Source organism: Halichoerus grypus, chromosome 5, assembly GCF_964656455.1.
Source record: "Halichoerus grypus chromosome 5, mHalGry1.hap1.1, whole genome shotgun sequence".
NCBI lineage: Eukaryota > Metazoa > Chordata > Mammalia > Carnivora > Phocidae > Halichoerus > Halichoerus grypus.
Window position 1 is genome coordinate 173,571,400 of NC_135716.1, and position 24,751 is coordinate 173,596,150.

General features: G+C 54.2%; 1 protein-coding gene across 3 annotated transcripts in view; it reads left to right on the top strand.

Moving 5' to 3' along the window:
• Nucleotides 1-24,751, top strand: part of CAPZB (capping actin protein of muscle Z-line subunit beta) — a 129,754-nt gene that overhangs the window by 84,254 nt on the left and 20,749 nt on the right. For all 3 annotated transcript variants that reach the window (XM_036115551.2, XM_036115549.2, XM_036115550.2), the window contains exons 3-4: nucleotides 3,598-3,719; nucleotides 9,122-9,235. In XM_036115551.2, the coding sequence (XP_035971444.1) occupies nucleotides 3,598-3,719; nucleotides 9,122-9,235 (236 nt within the window). The remainder of the gene's footprint in view (nucleotides 1-3,597; nucleotides 3,720-9,121; nucleotides 9,236-24,751) is intronic.

A 24,751-nucleotide genomic window follows, 5' to 3' on the forward strand; every position in this document is an offset into this window, starting at 1 on the left:
CTCAGAAGCTCGTGCGGGTGCGCTCCTGATACCAGATTGGGCAGCGGTGGAGTGGAGGTCAGCTTTGCCCAGACCTCATGGGATTGAGAAGTTTCGTGACCAGAATAGGAAAGGTAGGCTGGGCAGGCAGCGGGAGCGGCTCTTGAGGACAGCTGGTGGTACCACAGATCCACGCTTTGCACCCTTGTTAGCTTTGTGCTTTGAAGAACATGAGTTACAAAGTGGGAGGAGTGGAGTCTCTTCCGGTTCTTTACACTGACCTTGAAAGTTACCCTGATCTACTTGGACAGGCGGGGAGGGCTGGATCCCATTTTCTAGACCAGTGGCTGCCACATTTTTTAATTTCACAGGCCAGAAACTTTTTTTTTTTTTTAAAGGCGGGGGTAGTGTGTGGAGAAAGAAAAACAGAAGAAGAGTAGGTCACTGGGTTGCCAACTTTTAAAACAAAAACCAAGTGACCTATCATTTCATAAAATTAAAGGCATCTTAATACCCTGCCCCCAGAAAGCATTCTCCAGATAAAGGGTGAATACGTTTAACTATATGAAGAATTTTATGTCATTTTGATTATAGTCTTTCTTTACCTGAAGTATTTTCACAAAGCAGTGACGTTCGTATCACAGACCGGCAGCATCCGGTCTCCAGCGAAGCTCACGCACTGTGTTTGACACACGAACAGCCAGCACAGAGGCTAGAACCCAGTCTCTTAGTTCCCAGTCTCGCCACCATTGCTGTGCTGCTCGGGGTCACATAGTAATAAAAACGCCGGACTTCAATTAAAACGCCAGTTCTCTTTGTCTTAGGGCTTCTCCACCACGTCGCGATTCATACCTGAGAATATCTGGTTGGAACCACACGTGAAGTTGGTCACTGGTGTCCGTCAAAGTTCAGTTCTTGATGACCAACTCTTCTGGTAAAGATCCTGACTGCACACCAATTGATGAACTTAAAAACAAAGCTGACTGGTGTTTGGGAGGCTCCACGTTGTAAAATTCCTCCGTCCCGTGCACATACCGAGCACTCACTGTGTCCAGCACTACGGCCATAGGCACCGGGGATGCCACCGGGAACGAGATCGATCCCCACCCTCGCGAAATCTACATTCTAGGGACGGGGGGGATAGACAACAAATAAATTTAAACCTCCTTTCAGTCAGTATAAGTGCCAGGAAGAAATTATTGAAGTACTTCCGATCCGTGGATCAGCCTTTTGGACAGCGGCGCAGCGGAGCCTGTTTCATACCAAATCCCATTATCTCGCGAGCTGTCCTAGGTTGGGGGATGTAGCTGCAAAGCAGCACGACGGGTGGGGAAGGGGAGACAGCTGGTCACAGGCAGAACTGGGGTTCAGAAGAACCGGATTCCGAAAGGTCCGGTTTTATCCAGTGCCTGGAGCCACCGGTGTGGTGAACTCAGGTGGGACCCGGGCTGACGTTGCCGTCGAAGACTGCCAGCAGATGATACTGAGTACTGAGGAGGCAGGGTGGGCATGTCGGTGTCCGTCACTAGCATGCATGCGTCCCCCCGTGCTGGGCGCTGGACTGAATGCCGAATGCATGGTCTCGTGGGATTCCCCAAATCACAGTGAGTTGGTTTTATTTCCCCTACTGGACAGATACGGAAATCAAGCCAATAGTGCCAGGGCCCTGACCGGTTAGAACGGGGTTCGAGGCAGAAGTCAGGGCCCAATAGGGAAGCTAAGGCAGCAGCCCAACAGAACAAATGGTGATGCTTCGGGAAAGGACTTGTCCGACAGGCTGGCACAGAGGTGCTAAGGGCCATTTCACCAGGGCCCCCAGCAGCAAAGCAAGACTGCTTCTAAATCCCAGCTGTCTTGGGTGGAAGCTGTTAAAGTCTTCCTTGGCCAGGACTTTCTTCCAGGTTCTGTGGCCATTGGTTGCTGAGCGGGGAGGTTATTTGCCACCTCATTATGCCTATGGTGTTCACTGTCCTTCCTCTTCGCTGTCTATTAAATCAGAGTTACCATCAGAGGGGGAGATTTGTCTAGTCTGTAAAATGGGCGTAACACAGACCTACTTCACACAATGAGAGTGAGCTCTCAGGTAGACAGCATGCCGTATGTAAAGGCCCAGCACAGTGCAGCATACACGGCAGACGCTTGGAAATGGGAGGGGGTTGATGTTCCCATCACCAAAACTAACTTTGAAAATCACCCCGTTTTGGGGCACCTGGCTGGCTCAGTCGGTGATGCATGCGACTCTTGATGCCAGGGTTGTAAGTTCGAGCCCCATGTTTGGTGTAAAGATTATTTAAAAATAAAATCTCAGAACAAAAGAAAAAAAGAGCCCTGTTTGTGTGTGGGGGGAAGGGGACACGGGCGGGCGTCCCAGGTTGTGTACCGGAGTCACTGGTGCGCATATCTCTTGTGGGGCCAGATGACCCGCACTGGTCCGTGTAGAGGGAACCGATTGTTTCACTGAGGCCAGAGCTTTTCGAGACAAGGTCTCTGTCCTCCAGCTGTGCCAGCTGGGGCCTTGGGGCTCAGCAGAGGGGCCCAGGGAAGCCCGCGGAGGCCGGGTGGTCTAGGAGGTGGCAGTCCCCTGCCCCCACCTTTCTGGGGGCGGTCAGGGTCTTCGGGAGGAACACAGGAGCTGCTGTAGCAGTCTACCCCCCCTGCTGAGAGGCTTCTGGGTATCTTTGCCATATGATTTAACTTTTCCATTTGGAAGGGCTTTTGGTGCAGTTGGCAGCCGCTGGCCTGGTAAACGATATGGTGGGGCCTCCATAAACCCAGGGCCATGAAACGAGTAAGTCAGCACATTGAGAATATAGCATGGAAGTGACTCAAGCCCAAAGGAATCCGTTTCTGAAAGTGCTGCCATCCCTTCCTGGAATATTTTGGTGGAAATGGATGTTTGAATTGGGAGGAGGAGGCCAGCAGCCTGGTTACTGGCGGGGCCATGTGTCCAGTTCAGCAGGGTTTGCCCTGGGAGTTAGCCCCACCTGGCCCAGGCCCCCGGGCCGCCCTCCTCCTCAGTGATGCAGCTCCACGTGGGCCCACCTGAGATAAGCCAGCTGGAGCTCGGCGCTGTGCCAAGCTGGTGTGAAGCTACCTTTGCGGCAGGTAGGGTCGACTCTGCGAGCCAACCTGGTAATGCTTGGCCCGGGGCCTGGAAAGTATTGGAAACTCCACCCAGCATGGGAGCCTGTGGGAGTTCTCCAGCACGGACGGGTTATTCTCAGAGTTCTTTGGATTCCTATGTATTTCAAATGTTTACCTTCTTCTCAGGACTTGAGCTTGTACTTTGCCCACCAGAGACCAATACCAAGCACATACATACTTAAATGTACCAGACCACCCTGGTGACCAGGTAATTAAAGCTGCACGCAGATTTGGAAGGGAGGCTGTGTTGGAAATCACGCTCTGCTGTAATTCAAGAACAGGTTTCTTTATGGAGGGACACAGTTGGTGTCAGACACATGTGGAAAAGAAAAGAACGGGCCCAGGATTCTGGCAGAGTACCAAGGGCCAGATGTTAAATGTGCTGACCATGATGTGGCTCCGGTTGCCATTAGCCAGCCTGGGTCGGACATGTTGTTCTAACCCCGGTTCTGCCTTTTCCTTTCTTTCCACCAGGTCCCCAGTCTGTGCGAAGATCTCCTGTCTTCTGTTGACCAGCCCCTGAAAATCGCCAGAGACAAGGTGGTGGGAAAGGATTACCTTTTGTGCGATTACAACAGAGATGGGGACTCGTACAGGTGAGTGCCCGGCTGGAGCCAGCCACTGCCGCCCGGGCCCACTGAGCTCTGGCGGCCTGGCGGCCCGTCAGCCCTCGTCCTCTCTGTCTTTCCTCCCACTCTCCCTCCCTGTCCCCGTCCTCCCATCCGTCCTTCCATCCAGTCAACCAGTAGATGTTTGTGGAGGGCCTCCTGTCAGCATTGGAGACCCAGCAGGGAACAAAGGGCCCGGCCCTGACAGCGCCTCCAGGCTAACGGGAGAAGGCCCTTGCTACAGCACGGAAGTTGCATGACGTCCTGCTGAGGTTGCGAGTACAGGGTGCGCCCGGTATGGGGATCTTGAGCACAGGGACGGCCTGTGTGGGCGAGGGATTTGGATGAGGCTTTGTCCAACAAGCACACGACTCTGCTTCCTCTCCCCATCGCCGTGCTGAGGGCTGTAGGTGACCAGGCTGCCGTCAGTCCTTGCGCTGAGCTGTCACGGCGCTAGACCAGGACATGCACCTCGCGGCTGATGACCCTGTGTTGTGATTCATGCTGCCAGGGCCAAGCTTATTCGGAAGTTGAGGAGAGCATAGAAGAGGCTGGGGAAACTCCAGAAAAATTTCCTGAAGGAGGTGATGTGCAGGCTAGGTTTTTAAGGGTGTCTAGGAGTTCTTCCTGTTGAAAAAGATCGGGAATCCCTAAACTATCCAGCATTTCTGTGATGGATTGCTGTAGTCAAGGCCTTGGAGAATGGTGGAGGAATGCAGTCTGCTTTAGGTTTATTTAGAGGCCATAGAACCTGGGCTGAGTCTTAAAGCTTCAGCTTAATGTTCTCCGGGGATAGGCGGGGGGTGGGCAGAGTCTGAGGGATGGAAGCAGGGAAGGCAGCCGACATCGGCTCCAGACCAGCACTGCCCCCTCCCTGTAGCAACGAGGCCTTTGACAAATTACTTGTTGTCTCTGGTCTTTGGTTTGCTCACGTATCTGGAAATACGAGCATTCATTCTTCCGGCAGAATGCGCAGTAACATCTCTGTCAGTGTGTACTGTGTGTGCGGGGCACTAGTCTGAGTCCCTCTTCCGTGGAGCTGCAATCCCAGTGAGGAAGCCAAGTCGCCAGCAAATGCAGAAGTGACAGAGATGGGAAAAGTGAGTCAGGAAAATAAAAAAGGACGAGGGGCAGGAGAGGCGGGATGGAAAGTCAGGGAAGGCACTTCTGTTAGTGCTAACACGTGAAACGGGACTTGGGTCATGTGCGGTCTGGGAGAAGAGCCTTCTGGCGCTGAGGCGGTCGGGCTTGATCAAGCTTGGCAGGAAGGCCGGAGCGGGAGGTGAGGTCAGAGGGCACAGCAGGGCCAGTCGTGCTGGGCCTTGAAGGACGCCGCACGGAGTCACCGGGGGTTACAAGAACTGACACACGTCAAGGCTGAAGGGCATGGAACTTGGTGTGAATTACAAAGATTTCGTTAATACTGACTTTTCAGAGAGACCAGACAGATGTTTCATAGTTGTGTCCCTTTGCCAGCTTCAAATGGACGTTAGGTCAAGAATAGACGAGAGACCCGCGTGGAGATGGTGAGCAGTCGTCGGACTTGCGGTCCGTTCTGAGAGCAGAGCCAGCAGCGGCTGTGCGCGTGGACGGGGGTGGAGGGCGACTGCAAGGCTTGTGGCCTGAGCAGCCAGAAGGCGGGGGCCACGGTGGGTTGAGGTGAGGAAGACTCTGGGAGGAGCTGCTGGTGGCATTTTAAGCCTGAGAGGCCCATTAGATGGCAGTGGAGATGTCCAGTAGGCTGCAGATAGCCCCGAGCTTCAGGAGCGAGGGCAGGATGAGGATGAGGATGAGGTGGACACACGGATGCTGAGCAGCCCTGGGGTAGATCGCATTCCATCTGGAAGGGCCAGTCACTGTGCGGGTCATGGGTGTAGCACCAGGTCCAGTCCTCGCTGTAGAGAGGTCTGTGGTGGCCCTAAGTGGTCTGACGGGCCAGGCAACATGCCACCAAGGGACAGCTGGCCCCTCCGGGCATGGGGTTCAGGGGCAGCTTCCCGGAAGAGGCGATCCTTGAGCTGAGTCTTGCTCAATGTCGTCATCGTATTTCTTGTTTCCACCTGCAAACTCCGGTTCGCTGTGTACGGCAGCTGTTCCCCGGCAGCCTGGGGACGGCTGGAATTGTTTCCATGGCCAGCGTCCATGCCCGGGCCGGGCTGCTCGGGACTTGGTGCCTGCAGCCCCTCCGGGTTGTCCCGCCGGCTTCCGCGTTCCTGGGGCACCGCCAAGAGGCCTGGGGGGACCTCAGCCAAAGAGGAGCCCGGGGTGTCAGGGCACAGGACTGTTCTTTCCTTTTTCCCCTTCTCGGTATAAAACTTCAAGGTCTTCTGATTCTCCCCACACATTTCCATCCTAACTGTGTTTGATCGTTCACTTAAATAAGATCCTTATGGCGTGACCACTGCCTGCAGCACCGTTTGAAACCTGTTAGCTCAAACAAAAAGCGTTCTCTGAGGGAAATGAAAGGCCTGACTTTTGAAATCTAACCATTCCTGTCCATCTGTCTTTTTTCAAATGGCCTCCATTTAAGCTCTTAAATGTGTTCTGAGTGCCCCTTCCACTAAGAATATTCTGGGTAATGTTATGATTTTTTCCCCCAGCTACAATTACCCCGGCTCCAGGACTAACGGCTTCAGATGCTGCCGTCTGTGAGCCAGGAGAAATGGGAGTTACAGGCTGCGTGAAAATTCCAGGCCCCCGGTCTGCAAGAGAGGGGGACTCTTGTGTCTAATCAGGTCGCCTCTAAATGAAAGCCAGTTGGAGAGGGTCTTCTAGGTCCACAGGAAGGTGAAGGCTGTGTAGCCGGGGGAACGAAGCTCAGACCTGGGGGTATGCGGAGAAGTCCTGAAGGGGGCACGTCGGGGAGGGGGGCCTCGGAGTCTCTTCCACTAGCCCCTGGCAAGCCTAGTGGTGGGGACGGCACCCTTCCACTCAATCTTTGTCTCGGGATCTGCTGGGAGGCCTTTGTTGTTGTTTTTAGGTGCTTAGGTTTCCCTCAGAAAAAGCAGAAGGTGGCTCCTTCTCTGTTGGTTTGGAGGACCACCAGCAGAATCCCCTTGGGTCTTTCTTTCCCACCCCGTGCCGGAAGGCTTTGGCCCATCACCAGCGCTCACTGCCCAGGAGCTTGTGGTCGGCGCTGGGCAGGGGGCGGACAGCGCAGGCTCCTTCCCCACATGCCCTTGCAGCCTAGGGAAGTGGGGGGCTGGGGCAGCTGCAGGAATCCACATCTGTATGTGAGAGTGGGGGGCCAGGAGGCTGTGGGGGCTTCTGGGGGAGGTGCAAGGATTTTGTCACCTTTTTAACAGCTTCTTAAATGAGCGTGTGGTTGAATGCCAGGCTCTGTTCTAGGTGCTGAGCAAACCGTGGAGAAAAAGACCGGAAAGACTGGTCCTCTTGGAACCTCTGTTCCAGAATTGTCTGCATTAATTCAGATGAAGTAAAATTAATACAGCTCCTTGGTTGCACTAGTCACATCTCAAATACTCAGTGGCCTTCTGAAGCTAGTGGTTGCCATTTTGGACAATGCCGATATAGAACATTTCTGTCCTGGAGTAAAGTTCTCTGAGGCAGCACAGTTTTGGGGGAATGAGGAAGACGGGTTCTAACAATAAGAACAGACACATCAGCCGTGCTCTGGAAGGGAGAGGCCCCTCAGTGAGGATGTGAGGGTGCCCAGTGTCAGCTCCACACCTGCCTCCCAAGCCAGATGGGTCCTGGCTTATCGGACAGCTCTTTCCCATGCCGTGTGCCCAGTCCAGGGTGATCACAGAGCTGGCTGCTGGTCATGGGGCAGAAGGGAGCACCGTACCCCATTCTTGTAAAGTCTCTGTACCAAGTGAGGAGAATGGCGGGGTGGAACGGTTAGCTTGGAGGGAAGGGTTTCCAAAAGCTCCTTGTGCTTCAAAGTAGTCGGGGCTACTGCTGCCTAGAGTTTTGGGAACCAGGGGCAGTGACCCTTGCCCTGCTCACCCTTGGTGGCCTGGCAGCTGAGAGAGCTGGGACCTCTGTGTGGAGGCGGTCCTGGGGAGCGGCCACCCAGCTTACTCTGGTTCCATACTTGTGAGTTGCTGATGTAGGTGCCGGGGGCGGGGGGCACCCGTTCCCTAGAAGAATGATGTTTGTGCACGGAATTCATTAAAACTGGGGTTCTGAAGACAGTGATCCCCTTTTTCCATAACATCAATTCCAAATTGAAAGGTTCTTTTGAGCCTTCTGTGAGGCGAAGTTTGCTTGTCAGCGGGGGAAATGGGAAAGGCGGTGATGTCGAGGAGTTTCAAACCACCCAGGAGTGGGGAGGACTTTGTCCACGGCCCACAGCACCACCACCAGCCTCCATTCCTCTCACCTTTTCCTTCTCATTCTTTCTCTGAACTCCACCTGCAGGAATTAACGAGGAGATACTTCCCCTAGAACCCCGCTTTCCAGTACTCTCTGTCATTAAATGCTTTCCTGATGTGGCAAAATGTATTTTTTTTTTAATGCAGCAAGTCTTTGGGCTAGAAAAACAGAGGCTGGTTCTCATTATTTAGTCTTTTTTTTTTTTTTAAGATTTCATTTATTTATTGAGAGAGAGTGTGTGTCCGTGCGGAGGTACGCAAGTGGGGGGAGGGGCGGGGGGGAGAGAATCTCAAGCAGACACTCCACTGAGTGCAGAACCCGGCACGGGGCTCGATCTCCCAACCCTGAGATCACGACCTGAGCCGAAAGCAAGAGTCAGACACCCACCTGGCAGAGCCACCCAGGCGCCCCAAACTTAGCAGGCTTTGTATTTGCCCATGGTCTCAGATGGGAAGGCTGTCCCGTTCTCATGGAGAATAGGACCCCTCAGGTTTTCTCACGTGTAGTCGGCCTGCCTCTGACCGACAGCTCTCTTAGTCCTTAGCTCAGTAGGAAGGTCTTTGGAGTAAACGTTTATCCAGAGCTGCCAGCAGGTCAGGGAGGCAAGAGGGGCATCTGCTGATCAATACAATGGTGAAAACAAAGGGGTATTAGAAAAAGAGTAAGAAGCTGTCACATTGTTGACAGTACATGCCCGGCTCTGGTCTGGGCACCTGGTGTGTTTTCTCCTTTGCTCCTCACAACAGCCCTGTGGGTAGCAAATGGTAGCCTTGTTTAACACGCTCGGGAAGGCAAGCTCAGAGAAGTCAAGACAACTTGCCGGAATACACAGCTGATGAGAGGTGGCGCTCGAGGCCTGTGCCCAGGCCTGTCTGCCCCTGAGCCCTTCCTTGGCAAACCTCAAGAAAGCCGTGTTTGTTGCAGAGCCTGGAAACATCTTTGCTATGGGTAGTGGCTTTTCCTCTGAAATGTCAGACCGCCGGGGCTCATGGCTCACGAGCCATGTCTCCTGGAATGACTGGTGTTATTTCCTTCTCCTTCCTCCCCTCCAGGTCACCATGGAGTAACAAGTACGACCCTCCTTTGGAAGACGGGGCCATGCCTTCTGCTCGGCTGAGAAAGCTGGAGGTGGAAGCCAACAATGCCTTTGACCAGTATCGAGACCTGTGAGTGACTTCCTCCCTTCCCACTTCGGCTCCCGCAACCTTGATAAGTAAATCACAAAGGAGAGTGTGTGCAGGCCAAGCAGCCTTCCTCGAACCTGTCCCCTGGCTCACCTAACGAATAACGAATTAAAACTGAGCGCTGACGGCAGGATGATGGGCACCGGCCTGGTGACCGGGGCAGTTATGAGGGGCCTCGGCGGTGGAGCGCTACCATGCACAGACCTGCCTGTGCAGCCCCATGTCGTGCTTCTGATAATAGCAGGTACCCCCGGGCCGGCACCCCACTGTGTATCAGACCCAGTGCCGCGCACGTTCTGTGTGTTGTCTCAGATCCTCACAAACAACCATAGCTATTTTAGTCCCCATTGCTCAGATGAAGAAATGAAGGCTCAAAAGATTGAGGCAAGGGGCAGAGCCAGGAATCAGTCAGGCCTGTCTGTCTCCAGAAGCCCCCCTGTTGTTACCACCCTGCATAACCCCAACCGGTCGTACCTGCAGCTCAGAGACCCCTGCCTCCATCGGGCCCTTGCCCTCTCTTAGCCTCCGTGTCGCTGACTCCTGAGGTCTTTGGGCCTTTAGCCCCTGTTTTGGAAAGGCTTTTGCTGGGTCTGCGTAGATCCCCACCTCTCTTTTCTGCTTCCATCTGGGTCTGCCGCCCACCAAACCACCAAAAAGAGCGGCCATTATTCACCCACCTTACAAGGAAGGGCTCTGGAGAAGGTTAGTCCCTTAAGCATTTTTTCCTGAACCAGTAGAATCTCATGGTAACGTGAGTTTTGCACTGAAAATAGAGCACAACTGTAAAAGACACAGTACTACCACTGCACAAACTCGGTCATTTCAGAGAGGGGTCCACAGACGTTTCTGTGAAGGGCCAGACGGCAAGCTAACAGTTTAGGCTTCGTAGGTCATAGAAGTCTCTGTCATTTACTTTTAGTGTTTTGTTATTTTACGTGTATTACCTTCTAAAAACGTAACCCACCCCCCACCCACCCCCACCCCCCCGAAAAATGTAAAAACCACCTCTCGAGCCTTGAGGTGGGTGGGATTTGGCCCTGGGTCTGTCATTTGCCCACCCGGACCTAGGATCTAGGCAAGAAGGTGGAAATGGGAGAAGCAAAGCATCGGAGCTGCTTTGTCCGGGAGCTGGTGGCAGCACCCGCGGTGTGGGGCTTCTGGACTCCGTTTTGCAGACAGTTGGAATGGCCTTCCAGCTCATAGCAGATTTGGTAGAACACACTTCATGAAGAATTTCTTTTAGAAGCTGGTTCGGGGGGAAAAGTGACACTTCTCAGCCCGACATTCGGGCAGAAAACCCCATGACGCTGAAGCAGACGAGTGAAATACAGAAGCCCAGCTCTAAGGAAGCAAGATCAAATGGCCCTCCACATTTCTGTCGGCCCTGAATGCATCGCCGTGTGGTTTGTGCATCGGTCGCATGCTGGGAGTGTCCGTACGTTAGCTCTCATCCCTGCAGAAGCCTCGGGGAGGAGGATTGCCTCTTCCTTGCAGATGAGGGGACCGCGGGCTCCTGATGCTAAATGACTCACCGTAGGACGCGGAGGTGAAGAGCTAGGATTTGGGCCCATGTTCGCCTCAAGTTTCCACAGTTACCGACCGTCACAGGTGCAGTAAGTCGCGGTGTTGAACCCTGCTGTCGGAGACCAGCTGCTCGTGCAGGGAGGCTGGCATGGACGCATCGCTGTCCCGTCGTTGGCTTGTGGTGGGTTTTACTGCCGCCTTCCCCCAGCCATTTGCAGGAAGCTCGTCCGGCTCCCACACAAGAGCTCCCGGGTGGAGTCTGCCTCGTGTTGCGCTGGTAGGCTTGACAACGAACGGGCAGTGGTGACCTGGCGGTCCCCAGCCAGTGCCTTTGTCAGCACGCGGCTCTGCTTACCTCGTGTCGTCTCCCGCACAGCCCATGTGCCAGGATTGTCCCCGTCAGATTCAGAGAGCCTAAGTACCTTGCCCAAGCTCACACAGCTAGTGCGTGGTGGGCCTGGGATGTAAAGCCATCCTCATCCAACTCCAAAGTCCGAAATCTTCGTGTACTCGAGCTGCACTGAAGGTGCCCACCAAGTACTGAACATGACAGACCGCGTCCCCGCCTTCTGGAGTGTCCACTGTGGGAAGACACCACGTGGGAACGGGTGCCACGATGGGTGGCGGGATGGGGAGTGACCCGCTGCTTTAAGTGGAGTGGTCGGGAAGGCTTCTGCAGGATGTGACCTTGGAGCTGAGGTCTGATGCCAGGAGGGGGCCGGCCGTGCCGCAGGCTGGGAAAGAGCCGTCTTTCAAGGCTGCTTGTGCGGGAGCCTCTTGGATTCTCCAAGGGTCAGAGCAAGAGTGGTTCTGATTTCTTTCATACATAAGGGTTTGAGTTGTGACTTCCTGAATGAAGCGATTCGGACGTGGGGCGTTTGTACTGGCCTTTCAGGCCAGCCCTGAGGAAGAGCCCAGGTCTCGTCTTTGGCTTCTTTTTTTCCTCCTTCCTGTCTTGCCGGTTTGCATATATAGTGATGCGTGGTCATTGTTAGGCATGTCCCTTCTGTGAGGCCTTGATTGGCCAGGGTGGGCACCCCTCCTCAGGGAGGTCACGCTGCCTGGGTATAATGAGGCCTGGGACTCCCTCCCTAGGTGTACCTCCTTATGGCACCTCCTGGGAAGACTTCCCTTCCTGGGCAGATGTCCACTTTGAAGGTGGCGGATGTCTGTGAGCCTCTGCTCACCTCTGAAGGGAGAGTTGACCTGCTGGGGGGTTGAGGGGCTGACAGGATCGCTGCCAACACCCAAGTGGGAGATCAAACCGGACAGGCCCAGAGCCTGAGGTGCTGTGGCAGTTTGTAGGCATGGAACACGGCCCAGAGGCCGCCCACCAGTGTGCTGCTGCTCGTGGGGAGGAGAGAGTTCAGGGCCTCCGGGTGTTGGGGGTGCGGGGAGGCCCACGTCTCCCCACGTGGCAGCAGCTACAGGCCACCGCAGGGGTGGTGGTTAGAGCGGTCACTGGGGACCCAGAGTCCTGTCTCAAGCCACTCACTGTTATCAGAGTACTGAGGACACTCTCTCCCGAGGCCATGTGTGAGGAACATTTTCCCAGCTGGACCACACATGATGAGTTAAAGTGAGACCCATTCTGGGCTAAGAATTATGAAAACAAATCCTTTTTTCCCTTCTTTCTTTCTTTTTCTCATTATTTTTTTTACCGTCTTGGTACATTGCTCACCTCCAGAAGTCCCCATTCTCAGAGTGCCCTGAGTTGTTGGTGGCCACATTGGTGACCATGGTATGGGGCCTGGAACGTGTGCTCTTCTTTTCCCCGTGGTTTTGCAGCAGAGGGAAGTCAGCGGGGGGCTAGGAGGCCATGTCTCTGCCTTGAGCACAGGCCAGCGGTTACCTGGGTGTTCTAGGGACCAGATTGTTCCATAGGATGACACCTTCCCTTCCTCATCTCTGCCCCTTCCCATTAGAAAGACACATTCCAGGGGCACCTGGTTGGCTCAGTGGGTAGAGCACGGGACTGTTGATCTCAGGGTTGTGAGTTTGAGCCCCAGGTTGGGTGTGAAGGTTACTTAAAAATAAAATCTTTAGGGGCGCCTGGGTGGCTCAGTTGGTTGAGCGACTGCCTTCGGCTCAGGTCATGATCCTGGAGTCCCTGGATCGAGTCCCACATCGGGCTCCCTGCTCGGCAGGGAGTCTGCTTCTCCCTCTGACCCTCCCCCCTCTCATGTGTTCTCTCTCATTCTCTCTCTCTCAAATAAATAAATAAAATCTTTAAAAAAAATAAAATAAAATAAAAAAAATAAAATCTTTAAAACTAGCAACAACAAAGACAGACATACTAGATTCCTGTGGGAAGACTCATTTGTTGTCACCCCAGGGAACGAAGCCACAGAGCTCTCCTTCCTGTCTTTCTGTCATTGGCAAAGGTCGCTCTGAGGGGAGGCATTCCCCCCAACACCACCTGTGTCTGCTGGCTCTGCTGCTTCTGAGCTGCTTGCAGGAGGAGCCGGCATGGGGGCCTGCGTCCCAGGCCTGGCGAGAGATGCCCAGAGCCTCAGGCAGACCCACCCTGCCAGGAAGAGAAGGGAGTGCTGCCACCGTGAGCGCGGAACAGGCACGCCATTGTGCCCAGGAGGACGAGACGAGTTAGACCGCCGTCTCCAGGGCACCCCATTCCAAACTGGAGCTTGGCCTGCACCCCACGGGGGTTAAGGAATGTGAAGAGCAGACCCATCCCCTGTGCTGACCTGGTCTTTGATTCCTGATGACCCCAGATATTTCAGATTTCTTCGATCCCGATGGGTCACAGAGTTAGGACTTGGGCTTGCCTTGTGCTCAACTTCTTGACCACTGACCCTCTCAAATGACTGAAGCTGCCAGGCTCCGGCCTTCGGGCTCAAATCCTCCTGTGGTGAACGCTTCAGAGAGCTGCTGGTTGTATGGACTGCTGGTGGGAAGGGCCCTCGCTGTGCTGGGCGGGCCACTGAGATCGGCTCAGAGATTTGTCTGCTCTGTCATCTGAAGGTCTGGAGATTTGACAGACAGACACACACACACACACACACACACACCCCAAAAAAAGGCCTAAAGTGCTCTTTGCTGCCACCCCCACTGGCCTATGCTTTGGCGGGCCTTGTAGGGATATTTTGTCATCTGGCAAATCGACAGGCCCCCCTTTCTCCTTTCTGCTTATTGTGGACCCGTTAACCTTGTTCCTCCTGCTGATGTTCTCCTTGGGAGGATGACTTCCGGAGCCTAGCACTGAACTGAAACAGTGATCCAGGCCAGGCAGCTAGAGCCGCACAGGCTTTTCCAGAGAGGGAGTGCTCGCTGTCTCCCCAGAGGCTGCTCCCTGCCATGAGAGATTACAGATTCTTCATTAGCATCCTGGGGGAAAGCCTTGGATTCTGTCCTTAGGTGGGAGCTTTGGTCTCAGCTCTGTCAAGGCTATGACTTCGCAGGGAATTAGAATGAATTATGAGCCCTAGAGCTGGTCAGAATGGTCACAGGGAGGGAGCTGGAGCCTGGGATGGGTGGACCCGCAGGCCCTCCACTTGTAACTCCTATGGGAGCGTGGTGCCCCCCTCCCCTGCCTGCACACCCTTCCCCCCATTGCAGAATAAATGTACCCTCCTTCGGGGTGTGGGCAGGAGGTAAGTTGGGGCTTCTCGGAAGTCAGATGTCAAGTCCCTGCTTGCCTGACTCTCCACAGCTCCCTCACTGTGTTCTCCCCCGAGTCCCTCCCACGTTTATTGGTGTTCCCTTTTTGCCATCATCAGTGGCAGGAAGGACCTGTGTGGCAACTTTCCCCAGGGAGTAACTATCCAACAACTATTGATCGCACCACCCAAGCAATCCTGGTTTTAGGTTCAAATAGTCCATTTGCTGTACATGCTTAGGAACATCAGTCAAGCCTATCCTCCAGCTGGGTGGGGTCTACTCTCAGGCCATGCGGATTCCTCACTGCCCTTCCCCGAGCCCTCCCACCCTGGTCACCAACATCCAGACCACTCGATTCTTCTCTGCCAAGCCCCAGTGTAGTTTTCTACCTCTGAGCGTGGGCCCGGCCCAGTCCAGGGAATGTCATTGGAACATACATAGCACCTGGGGAGCAGGGAAGGGTAGCAGAAAGGGCAGGCTCTTGGGTGGCTGGCTCCTGGGATCGCTTCACGTTCTTTCTTGGCAAAGTTGACTGCTTTTTTAGGCCCAAGCCTAGGGTGGCTCAACAGTCACAAAACCCCATCACTTGATCTGCGCGGTGCATCTTTCTTGGGATAGACTCAGCAGTGGGGCCTTCAGTGTGGGGTGGGCACTTGCTCCTGCCAGAGACCCCTCACTTGTGGTGTGAGCCACCCGTTGGCTGCCGCAGACCCCAGCATCAGTGCTTTGATTTTTTTGGGTTTCCAGGGAAACCTTCCCAGCTCTGGCTTTCACATTGGGTCTCGCTGTTGCCTCTGTCGGCCTGGATTCTGCTCAGACCAGATGTTCTAACTGAAGGGGCTGGTTGGCACTGCTTTGGTCCAAAGATGATTACTCCCATCTGTGCCAGAAACCTTGCCCCGTGCTCTGCGGTCCTCGGCTCTCGGCTTGCAGCAGATAATACCTTCAAACATGCGGTTGCAATTTATTGGCCTTATAAGTTAATTTTAGTGGGTGTGCAATTGATTGAAATCAAAGCTTAATGAAGGCCAGAGTCTGGGGGGTGGAGGAGCTGGGCGGGAAGGCATTTTGTGTTCTTCCCTTGCTTCGGGTCTGAGATAATCTTCAAAAGATTTAATTAGCTTTTCTAATCAACCCTTCTTGTCTGGAAGAAGTTTACGAAATAAAACAAGGCTGGCGTCCCTGTGGCACTCCAAATGCACGAGTCTCTCCGGAAGCAGCCAGGGTGCTTGGTGGATGGGCTTGCCCCCAGCTCCCTGCTTTCTCTCCCCTCTTAGGGCCATGCTAGGATTGGGGTTATTTCCGCCTCTTCCTCCCATTCTCTGTCCCTCTGTCATTTGACATTTGGGCAACACTGGCCCCAGAAGGGCAGGGCATCCTTATTCGTGTGTGAAAAAGGTTTATTGCCATGGTTTTGGGAGTCCTTGAAACTCCCATGTTCCCGGCCGCCTTTCCAGACCCTGCGCCCTGGGCCCCTCGAGTCCGCCCGCCTTCGTTGGACTTCAGCATAGGGCCTGGGGAATTTCAGCATGTCTGTCCTGGTAGGAATTGCAGAAGCAGGGGCAGCAGGTAGGCGATGGTGGGAGGAGCTGTTCAGACAGCACGTGGAAACGCCCCAGGAGAAGTCTCAGGCCCACTGCTGTCCGGCCAGCTGCAGAGTCGGGAGGAGCTGGGCCTCAAAAGGGCCTGGACTTGATTCTCTCTTCCGCCGTACTCGCTCGCTGACTCTGGGCAAGTAAGTGAACTTTCTGAACTTCTGTTTCCTTATCTGTTGAGGAGATAGCCCTGTCGTCTTAGAGGCTGAGGGGGGCATTCAGTGGGGGTGCGGCGCGCAAGGCTTCTCTTGCACTGACTCGTCATGTCCACTTGGAGGACAGGATTGTTGTCACTCTGCGGTCGTAATCCTGTGGATGTCTTACGTTCTGTGCCTTTATGGTCGTGGATACGAGGTGGTTCGGGTGCACACAGGGTGAGATAGCAGGCTGGTGCATCTCTGGCCACAGTGGAAGGCTGTGTGTTCTGGTTGGAGCTCTGCTCCTGGCCCAGCGTGAGACGTCAAGTAAATCCTGTCTCGAAAACGGAGCGAAGTAGTGCCCATCTGTGGTGACGGGCGAGTATTTACGACCGTTGCACAAACACTGAGAACCCACTGTGCTCTGAGCACGGGGCACGGTGGGGAGTGGGTCGGGGGCAGCTCCTGCCCTCATGGGGCTCACATTTTCACAGGGCTTGAAGAGGTGCAGGTGCACACAGGAAGAAGGGAGCAAACAGACAAAGTGCTTGCACGGTTTGGGAAGTGCTGGGAGGGACACACCCAGGCATGGAGGTAGGGAGAGCAGAGGAGGCTGACTTTAGGTAGGGGTGGGACTGTGTGCTGATGACGCTGGGTTTGCCCTTGCGCAGGAGAGAATTCGAGTAGCCGGTGTGGGACTCCTGCCCTTGCAGCACTGGCCTTAGCTGGTGTCCAGGAACTTGGCTTTCTGGAGGGTTCCTACCATTCCTTGATAAGAGTGGCTCATGATGCTTAAACTCTTTGCACAAACACTGTGGTTTATGCCGAACTCGGGCTTCCCTTCTGGGAGCCTGGAATTCTGCTGTGTACTAGGTGGACAGTGCTCTAGCAGTAAAATCCCTGGTTGCCGCATCCATGGGCTTCCCCGTAGACAGCACCTCACACTTGCTGGGGGAATGAAGCGCTCCTTATGTGGCCCCTAGAAGAGGAGTCACAAGCAGACTTGTGTCTGGTTTCCTCAGGACATTTCTCTCGTGCCTTTCCTTTGCGGGCTCCTGCCCTGTCTCCTTCCACTCGAATACCTCCTGGTGTGAGGACTCTGTGCTGAGTCTTTTTTTTTTTAATTTTTTTATTGTTATGTTAATCCCCATATATTACATCATTAGTTTTAGATATAGTGTTCCATGATTCATTGTTTGTGCATAACACCCAGTGCTCCATGCAGAACGTGCCCTCCTCAATACCCATCACCAGGCTAACCCCTCCTCCCACCCCCTCCCCTCTAGAACCCTCAGTTTGTTTTTCAGAGTCCATCGTCTCTCATGGTTCTTCTCCCCCTCCGATTTCCCCCCCTTCATTCTTCCCCTCCTGCTACATTCTTCTTCTTTTTTTCTTTCTTAACATATATTGCATTATTTGTTTCAGAGGTACAGATCTGAGATTCAACAGTCTTGCACAATTCACAGCGCTTACCAGAACACATACCCTCCCCAGTGTCCATCACCCAGTCACCCCATCCCTCCCACCCCACCCCCCACTCCAGCAACCCTCAGTTTGTTTCCTGAGATTAAGAATTCCTCATATCAGTGAGGTCATATGATACATGTCTTTCTCTGTTTGACTTATTTCGACTCTGTGCTGAGTCTTGTGAGCCTCTCAGCAAATCACTGAGCTCCAGTGGTCGTGGAGAGCCCGGGCTCAGCCGTGGTGCCTGGCAGGAGCCGGGGAGGATGGTGGAGGCCGTGCTCCGAGCAGTGGGAGTCACTCAGGCAGTCCTGAGGTGGTTCCCGGGCTGCGGGGTCGCTGAGGGACGCGGAGCGGGGTGTGAGCAGTAGGGAGAGGGACCCAGGCCCTTGTCGGGCGTGGGCTTTGGCTGTAATTCTCAGTGCATTGGGAAGGGCCTGGAGGGCCCCAGGGGTACATAGGCCAGCTCTGAAGTACATCCTAAGAAACTGTGCATAAGCAATTTGGAGGCTGGATTGGAGAGGCCATGAGTGGAAAGATCCTGCCCCAGACTTCCCTTAGTCTGGCTATTGGTCCTAATTAGTCGTCTCTCCGTCTGGCTGGGTGAAATCTATAGCATAAGGTCACCCAGTGCTTCCACGACCAGAAACAGCTGGCCATTACCTTCGGTCTCCGGAGTCACAACCCCAGCCCCCCCCCCCCCCAGAAGTGGGCGAAAGCACTGGGCAGGGAGGCGTGAATTGGTGGGAGATCTTTGAGGAAAGTTCTGGAGCTGGATGAAGCCTGGGCCATTTGGTTTGGCACATCTGCCCTCCGTCCCTGCCCCTGCGGATAGGTCTGGATGGCTCATGATGCAGAAACCTTTTTGTTCCTGCCCGGAGGTGTGGGACCTCTTCCCAGATAGGAAGGTCTCTAGCAGGCCCTGCGACAGGCCCCGCGTGCCGCGCGTGCTGCGCTCCAGGGACCGCCGGGCGAGGACGGGGTCTGCGTCTGGCTTTCTACTTGTCGGCAGCATAATTAGTACTTGGGTTTTCACATGTATTATTTGTATCTTCAGCCATGCGTACAGAGGGCCTCTGAGAACCCACCCCGCCTGCTGTGGGACTCTGGCTTGCCACAGCCTCAGGCTTGTGTGAAAGTGCTGGAAGCACTTAATGGGGGAACCTGGGCCCCCCCCTCGGTTGTGCCGTTTTAATTGACTAGGGAGACAGGTCGAGAGGGTCCTGTTGGCTTTCTGGGGGGTGGGGGGGCTGAGCGAGTCTGGGTCCTGCTCCCACAGTGTTGAGTTTCAGCTCTCCCGCGACCACTGCTCCGAAGCAGAGGTATCTGCCACAGTTTCTCGAGCCCCTAAAGAGTGGGTCTGGACGAGCCTGCAAGTTGCCCCCAGCCTGCAGGCCAGTGATGGACCCCTTCGGCTGGCATCCTAAGGCTGCACCTCCGGGTTTGGTGGTCCTGGCATGCATCGTCCGACTTGGATCTGCTAAAAGAAAGTTAAACGAAAAGTGGGAGTATACAGAAAACCATTTTGTTAACAAACACGGTCCCCCGAATCAGCATCAGGGACTCCGATTTCTCCAGAACTCTTGGGTTCTTGCACCCACATGGCACACGGTCACGCTCCGGACCGTGCAGTTGCACATGTTGGGGTGCAGACGCCCATGTGGAAGGAGGGCGCAGCTCCCTCTGGTGGTCAAGCTGCGCTCTTGGCTGAGCTGCTTCCCAGGCTTCTGGTGGATCTGTCTTTTCCGGGAAGCTGCTTTGTGCAAGTATCAAGGGTGGGTAAGGTTCAGCCCGCAGGCCCTCGCTGCCTCATTGAGGTGGAGGGGGGCCCTCCTTCGCAGAAGTCCCAGCGCAGGGTGCTCAGTGGTGGGCCCCCGCCAACTGGCCACTCAGTGTGGTGTCCTTTGTTCCTCTGACTTTCTCCCCACCTTGAACCAGCATCGTTGTACAGCGGCATAGTTGGGTGTGTGTGTGTGTGTTCATTTTCGTGAAATTCAGCCTCACAGGCTGAGCTGGGGCCCCTGAGCCCAGCTGCCCACCTGCACTGCTGCCGTACCCCTCTCCACACGGGCCAGCCAGATCCCAGGGCCGGTCCCAGCGGCCCTCTTCTCGGCTGTGTGGCTGGGGCACGTTTCTTTCATTCTCTGGGTTTTGGTTTTCTTAACCATAAAATAACGTATTCAAGGCCCTTGACACAGAATGGGTTCCCATAAATGGCAGCCCTTGGATGAGAGTGGTGGCCCTGCACCTCCAGAAGGCCTGGAAGGTCGACGTTCTCAAGTCGTGGGCCGAGTGGGGCAGCAGGATCATCGCGGGGGGTCTGGAGAACCAGGAGATGGTCACAGTGGTGCCCAGCGTGGATGGCTCGCTCGGATCCCAGAGCCAGATCTGCAGCCGCTGCAGCAGCTCCCTTGTTTCTAGAGAGGCCTCCATGGTGTGTCTGCGAGTAAGAAAAACTGTAAAAACCCTGTGAAGGGGCTGTAAAGGGCTGTAGCCGTGATCCAGATGTCACTTCGACGTGCAACTGACATGAAAGCCACACGTGTCTAAGCTGATTGGTATGCTTGCTCAGGGGATCATCGCACCTGTGTGTCCCGGAAGGCATTTCCGCAGAATACCTGTCCCGTGTCCAGGGGCAGACTCGGACACGTTCCGTAAACCGTGGTGAAGACCGCTGGTCTCCACACATGCACAAGGGCAGGTGGGTCTCAGCACACTTCTGCCAGCCCAGAGCCAGGTGCCCACCTTTCTCCATTCTGTGCAGAGCCAGCGGCAGCCCCCGGGGCAGTGGGGATGGGACCATGCTCGCCAGGCAAGCGAGACCTTGCTTCCTGTGCAGGGCTCAGAATAGGCCAAGGTTAGGAGAAGGGAGGAGATCTGCCCTCTCGGCCCAGAGAGAGACTTGGGAAGACGGATGGCCACCAGTGGTGGTGAATACCTGCTCTGAGCCTGCGCTGGGGCCCCACTGTGTCCGGCGCGCTTCCTGCCGCCTCCGCAAGGTGGTCTCACCGACGCACCCGAACGGAAGCTGGGACACCGGCGTGGCGGGGAGAGCCCACAGTCCCCAGACCCTCAGAGTTGTGGCTGTCGGCCTGCCTCCTGCAGCTCTCTGTGGGCTTTCCAGAAGCAACACCCATTGGGCTGCACTCACGTCCGTCCGTCGGACAGGGAAGAACGCTTAGTCTCTCAGTGGTGGCTAGCTTGGAGCCAACGAGAAGGGAATGTTGGTCTGCACTGCAAGGAAGGAGGCCAGGTTTTCGATGTCTCTCCAAGCAAATTGGAGGTTTTTCTTTTTTTCTGGAGTAGAACTGAATTGTTCCCACCTGTGGGTACCAAGTGCCTTTTTAGGTTGTGAGGATGTTTAAGGATGATCAGAAGAACAAACTGCTGCTGGTAGCTGGGAACTTTAGTTTCTTTTTTAGGCTGGGAGGAACCAAGAAGGTATTGTTTTGGGGCCAAATCTGAGCCGCTGGTGGAATGGCTCTGCCTCGGGGTTTATTCTCCGTCTTTGCCATAAACTCAGTCTGCGCGCATGCGAGTTTCTGTTTGAGGGCCCACATGACCTCCTTGTCACTGTCATTACCAAGTGCCAGGTATAGTAAAGAGTGTCCCTCAAGTCTCACTGCTGCTCCTCGGAAAGACCCCAGAATCACAACAGACCGCGGATATGACCCACAGACACAGAGTAGGGAAGGAAGAACCTCATGGAATCTGACCATTTGGGACATTTTAAGAGACAACCTTCCTAGCTTGTGACAGGATACCAGAAGGATTCCACTTGTTTTAAGTGGACCGACACTAAAAATGTGTACAGTCTGAACTCCTCGTCTGGCATTTCAGCCGGCGCCTGACCTGTTCCCTCCGTCCATCCCTCATCTCCTCTGATCTCCAGTCAGATCTAAGGCCATGGGAGTTCCCGCCTTGAGACTGTCCCCCAGCTTGAAAGAAATGTCCAGGCCATAGGCATCCTTCCAAATTGACCATCCCTTTCTCCACAGAAGCCTCGCTCCAGCCTCCAGGACTCTCTGGTGCAGCTTGGGAGAACTGGTGCATGCAGTGTAGAACTCGGTTGTATACTCCTCTGGGTTGCACCCTACTTCTGTGTGTATATTCCCACATGTAAGGATCCCCAAGGAAGGCTGGCTTGGATAGCACACAGGCGACAGACTCAGAATCCCCCAAAGATACATCGAAATGGTGAAGCCATGACTCTGAGAATTGAATATAACAGATCTGAGTGGAAAATGATATTCTCGAGTCCAGTTTACCAGGTTCTTAAAAATCTAGGACGTGGGAGACAATTGTATGACAACATGTTAAGAGGAAACATTGCGCTGGAGAGGAGCGCAAGCTCATCTGTGTCCATATGAGTGAGGCGTGGTGGCCAAGAACGCTGCTCCGGCCCTGGGCTCCCGGTGGGGCAGTAGCCTCTCCCCTGAGACATGCGCTGGTCTCTGCTGCACGTTGGGTAACAAAGGGCATTGATTTCTGTTCTCGGACCCTCACGGAAGAGTGTAACCGAGGTGCGGGGACTTAAAATCATGTCTTATGAGCAATAATAGAACAATAGGAAGGCCAAAAAAGAGAAATCTTGGGGTTTATGTAAGCCATCTTTAGATATTTAAAAGGACTACATGAGAGAAGGGCATTAAGTTCTTACTTTGTGTGGTTCTGGCTGACAAGTCAGTGCAAGTTTTCACTCCAGTCCAGAAAACGATGGCCTTGGTAAGGTAGTGAGTTCTCTGTCACTGGAGGTGTGTAAGCAGAGTTTTGACCACCTTGGTTAAGATGTTAGTAATTGGTACTGTGGTGCTCAGGGTCTGCCTCACACAGGCCCGGATGCAGCCACTAAATCCGGGCAGTCTGAGCTTGGAAAGACCCCACTGAGCCTGTGATCCAGCTCCTTCATTTTGCAGATGGGAAAACAGTCTTCGGCATCACATTGGTGCCAAATAAATATTCCTTCCCTTCCTCTTGGCGTATTCGGTGAAGCCCCCTCACACTCCAGCATCTAGGGGGCTTACCGTATAATGCTCCTGACTTGTCTTGGGGGCTTGGGGGTGATGGCCTGGCCTCCACGTCACACATGACTTCGTGCCGCCAGAGGGCCGCGTCTGCTCCAGCCTCCTGGCCGAGCCCACGTATGGCAAAAAGACCACCTCTGAGTGAGGCCAGCCAGGGCCGGCTCCCAGCAGGTGTGTCCTAGGCTGCGTTCTTCTGGGAGGGTCGTGGCATGTGACTCGTCACCTGCTGGGGCCTCTGTCTTAGAAGCACGGATCCGGCTCTTCTCCCTGGAGCCGATTTGAAAGGAAGAAGTAAAAGCCGTCGATGTCACAGTCCATTCCAGTCCCATCTTCCCTGTGACGCGTGCAGCCCGGTGTTGGCTGAGACTGCGGATTGGGTAATGCACGCTCACAGCTCACATGCCCGGAACAAGTTTCCATGCTAGGTCTCCACGCACAGCCTGGCTTCGAGCACTCCATAAGGCTTCGGGAGCCGAGTTAGTTTCTTTCCTTTTTTCTTTGGTGAAGTAGATCATTTTGAGTGTGAAGTGTTATGTTTTCCTTCTCCTCTCTCCCCGCCCACCCCCCCCAACCCCCGCCCTCAGAGGTCCTGCGGTTGAAGAGTTAACGGACACAGAATCCGTATCTGTGACTTTGACATGATTCAAGAGCAGGAGTCCTTTTCCGGGAGAAGCGATGCTGAACTCTTGAGGACAGGAGAACTAACTGGCACGTTGTCCTTTTAGTTGGTCCACATTCAGGGATTGGGTGATAGAGCGTAAACTTGACCGGATGCTTCGTTGTAATTGGCTGGTACAGAGTAGCCCAGCTGCCGGTCGTGCTGCGTGCTCCTGGCTCATCCAGGACAGAGGTGTCCTGTGGGGCCCCGGCCTTCTGGAGTTTACGAGACCCGTGTCCGCCTGTTGTAATCGAGTACTAGTTTTCAGACGGCCTGACCTAGGGAGCCAACGCACAGCAGCCCCACCTGCTTAGGGCTAGCTGTCTGACTTCTCAGCCATTCCATTTGCTGTAGGAAACGTTCACCCTCAGTGCCTGGCTGACTCCTGTCATTGGAGCCCGCTGTGCTTGATCTCAGTGTCGTGAGTTCGGGCCCCACGTTGGGAGTAGTTTACTTTAAAAAATATTTAAACAAATAAATTAAAATTAAAAAACCCAGAAAGAAAGAAAATGTTTACCCTTACTGGGAAAGTCCTGGAAGCCCCCGAGACTGTGTGTGGAACCCTGTGGTGTGTGGCTGAAGGCGTTTGCTCTTCAGTGAGACCAGCACAGTCTCTGACTCCGGTCTGCCGTTCTCCCCCTGCTGGTGTTCTGGAGCTTCCCGAGGCCCCACTGCCTCATGGGTCAAGACTTTCCAGCGGGCTTCTCCAGTCTCCCTGCATTCTGTCCCTGTGTTGTCCAGCTCACAGATCATTCACCCTCTTCACTGGCTGGGTTTCAGGCCTAAAAAAAGCCTGTGCTCTTGTCTTTGGGCCTCTGTGTTTTAAAGTTCCCTGAGCTGCCCACTTGACCATAGAGTTCACTGCAGGAGCTCTGGGCCTTGCCTCACACAGCAGTGTTGTGGCAGTCGGTGCCGGGCCTGTCCTCCCTCCCTCCCTGCCTCCCTCCCTCCCTGCCTCCCTCCCTGCCTCCCTCCCTGGATGGCTGGGGCTTTTGAAATGATCAAGCGCTGGCAGAGCCCCGGGTAGGGCCGGTCGCTTCCCCCGTAGCCCACTCTCAGTCCTGGGCCCCATTTGATCATTCACATTGACGTGCAAGGCCCAAGAGCGGGGCGCTGGGGATGGTAGAGCCGCCTTATTGAAATGGCATGTTAGCATTTAAACAATATTAATGCTATTTGACTCATTAAATATACAAAGGCCAGTTAAAGTGCTTCCATGTGTGTGCTGTTAGTTCTGGCCGGCGACTCCTCAGATGGCTTTATGTGGTTTCAGACAACATTTTAGCACATTCTTAAAATACCCACAAAAGCCTTTATGTAAAAACTCATAAATGTGAGCCACATAAAAATTATTTTTTTCCTGTTTCATGTCATTATGATCAAAGTACAGTAGGTAAGAATAAATTTTCAAAAACTTGTTGAGGTCCCTCTTTAATTAATGCTTCACTCGCAGAGCAAAGCCATAAACCATGTAATGG